At 51.5% G+C, this 2,200-nt stretch overlaps 1 protein-coding gene across 1 annotated transcript in view; it reads left to right on the top strand.

Annotated features, from left to right (window-relative positions):
- LOC101846587 (serine/threonine-protein kinase BRSK2) overlaps positions 1-2,200 on the top strand; it is an 84,432-nt gene that overhangs the window by 68,740 nt on the left and 13,492 nt on the right. Inside the window, exon 11 of the mRNA XM_035970372.1 lies at positions 4-188. Within this exon, the coding sequence (XP_035826265.1) occupies positions 4-188 (185 nt within the window). The remainder of the gene's footprint in view (positions 1-3; positions 189-2,200) is intronic.

The raw sequence follows: 2,200 nt of genomic DNA, 5'->3' as shown, positions 1-2,200 counted from the left end.
CAGCTCCTCCCCCCTGTCCAGCCCAAAGCTTCCTCGAGCCGGCCGGGCCACGCCCTCCCACAGCCCCTCGGCCACGCCCCCCGGCTCCCCCTCCATTCAGAGCAGCAGCACGCCCTGGAAGTCACGCCTACACACCATCAAGAACAGCTTCCTCGGCTCGCCTCGCTTCCACAGGCGGAAAATGCAAGGTGAGGAGAGGGGTCGGGAGGGGTGGAAGGAGCGAGGTCGAGAGGGAGGAGGAGGAGGAGTAGATGGAGGAGGAGGAGGAGGAGGAATCGCCAGAGTCAAAGGAGGTGGGGCTTACGATCTACTTGTCTCCGAAGATTTTTCTCACACTTCTCGTATTAGCGATTTCTTAAGGTCTGTCTTGGCCCTCAGTTCTGAAGATGGTCGTAGCACTAGAAGTAGTACTAGTACCAATGTTCCTTATTTTCTCCCTCCTCATCAAGCCAACAAATTTGATTCTCCTAGCTTGACTCACCATCCTCCTAATTATTCAGCCACTACGGGTGCAGGTTACTACGGCAACGGCGGCGGCGACAGCGGTTGCCATGGCAACGACGTCTGCAGCAGCATCAGCAGCAGCAACGGAAGCGGCAGCAACAGCGGCAACAGCAGCGGCGTGACGTCACTTCCGACAGGGCCTCCCGACTACAAGGACGTCATGGCGGCTAGGAACGGTTACGCCGGCACATCTTCCCCCTCGACGACAAGACAACACGGACACAGCAACAACAGCAGCAGCAGCAGCAGCAGCAACACTGGAGAATTTTCTGGAAGCCATATCCAGAAGGAGAACAACATCTTCAGCATCGGGTCCCGTGCGGGTGGGGTCAACGACCGGGGGTATCTCTCTCCGCCAGCCTCTCCCAACCTCAGCGTCCGAAGCAACAACCACAGCAACCACCACAGCCACTACAGCAACAACCACAACAATCAGAGAGATAGAGATCGGGATCGGGAGAGTTTGATACCCCTCGCCTACCCCCACCACCACCACCACCAGCACGCCCGCACCAACAACCACTCTTCCTCGTCGACAACATCATCATCATCATCATCATCATCATCCACGACGTCGACCTCACCACCGTCCCCCGCTCCAGCGATGGCCTCCACCTCACCGCCATCAGCAGGCTACTACTACAACAACCACCACCACCACCAACAACAACAACAGCAACAACACCACAGCCAGCACAGGGCAGACTTCAACCCTTCTGTAAACCCAACAGCCGTGAGAGATAGAGACACAATCAACGTAATACGACCCGGAGCCTACGCTAGTAACAACCATAGTGGTGGTTGCGGTGGTGCTGCTGCAGCTGCTGCAAGCAGCCACTCCTACAACCACAGTCACAACACCGCAGCTTCTGGGAGTAACAACAGCAGCAACAACAACAACAGCAGCAGCAGCAGCAACAATTCTGGTGCAAGAGAGAGGGAGTTTCTATCGATGAGGAACAGCATTCTAGGCTCACCCCGCTTCCATCGGCGGCACATCCCTGGTCAGTTTTTCTGAGTTTTCCCGGGGACTAAAAAGCAAAATTGTGAGGCATGCTGACAAAATGAGTTACTTCTCACAATCCACAAATGGAGATATTGGCCAAAATTCCACATTAGGGTCAAATTTGTAGGTTTTCTATGGATGCTATATTCTTTCACTATAGCTTACCTGTCTTTTATTATTTCATTCTCATAAATTGTAAAAACTTCACGTATAACTATAAGCGTGATGTATCAATCAATTTCCATGAGGCTTGAATCCGAGACGTAACTCATTTTGTCAGCACGCTTCTCAATTAGTTTTGTTTTGTTTGAGCATACCTTTGGGGAAAGGGGAGTGGGGGGGGGTTGCTATTTCTTATTTCACTGTAACACCCGACTACTCATGGAGATATGATAGATAAGATCAGATACGATAAACATTTTTGATCCCCAAGAGAGAGAGAGAGAGGGAGAGAGAGAGAGAGAGAGAGAGAGAGAGAGAGAGAGAGAGAGAGAGAGAGAGAGAGAGGGGTGGGAGTTAGAGGGATAAAAAGCTTTAACTAATTGTACTTTAACTTGGACCTCTACTCGACACTGCTAAGAGTAAGCAAACAAACAAGCAAACAAACAAATACACTAACTCTTTCTCTCCTGCTTTGTCTGTCTGTCTGTCTGTCTCACTCTCTCTCTCTCTCTCTCTCACACACACACA

The sequence above is a fragment of the Aplysia californica genome, unplaced genomic scaffold (assembly GCF_000002075.1).
Source record: "Aplysia californica isolate F4 #8 unplaced genomic scaffold, AplCal3.0 scaffold00259, whole genome shotgun sequence".
Classification (NCBI taxonomy): Eukaryota; Metazoa; Mollusca; class Gastropoda; order Aplysiida; family Aplysiidae; genus Aplysia; species Aplysia californica.
The sequence above is the reverse complement of the archived record's forward strand: the minus strand, read 5'-3'. Positions and strand labels throughout refer to the sequence as shown.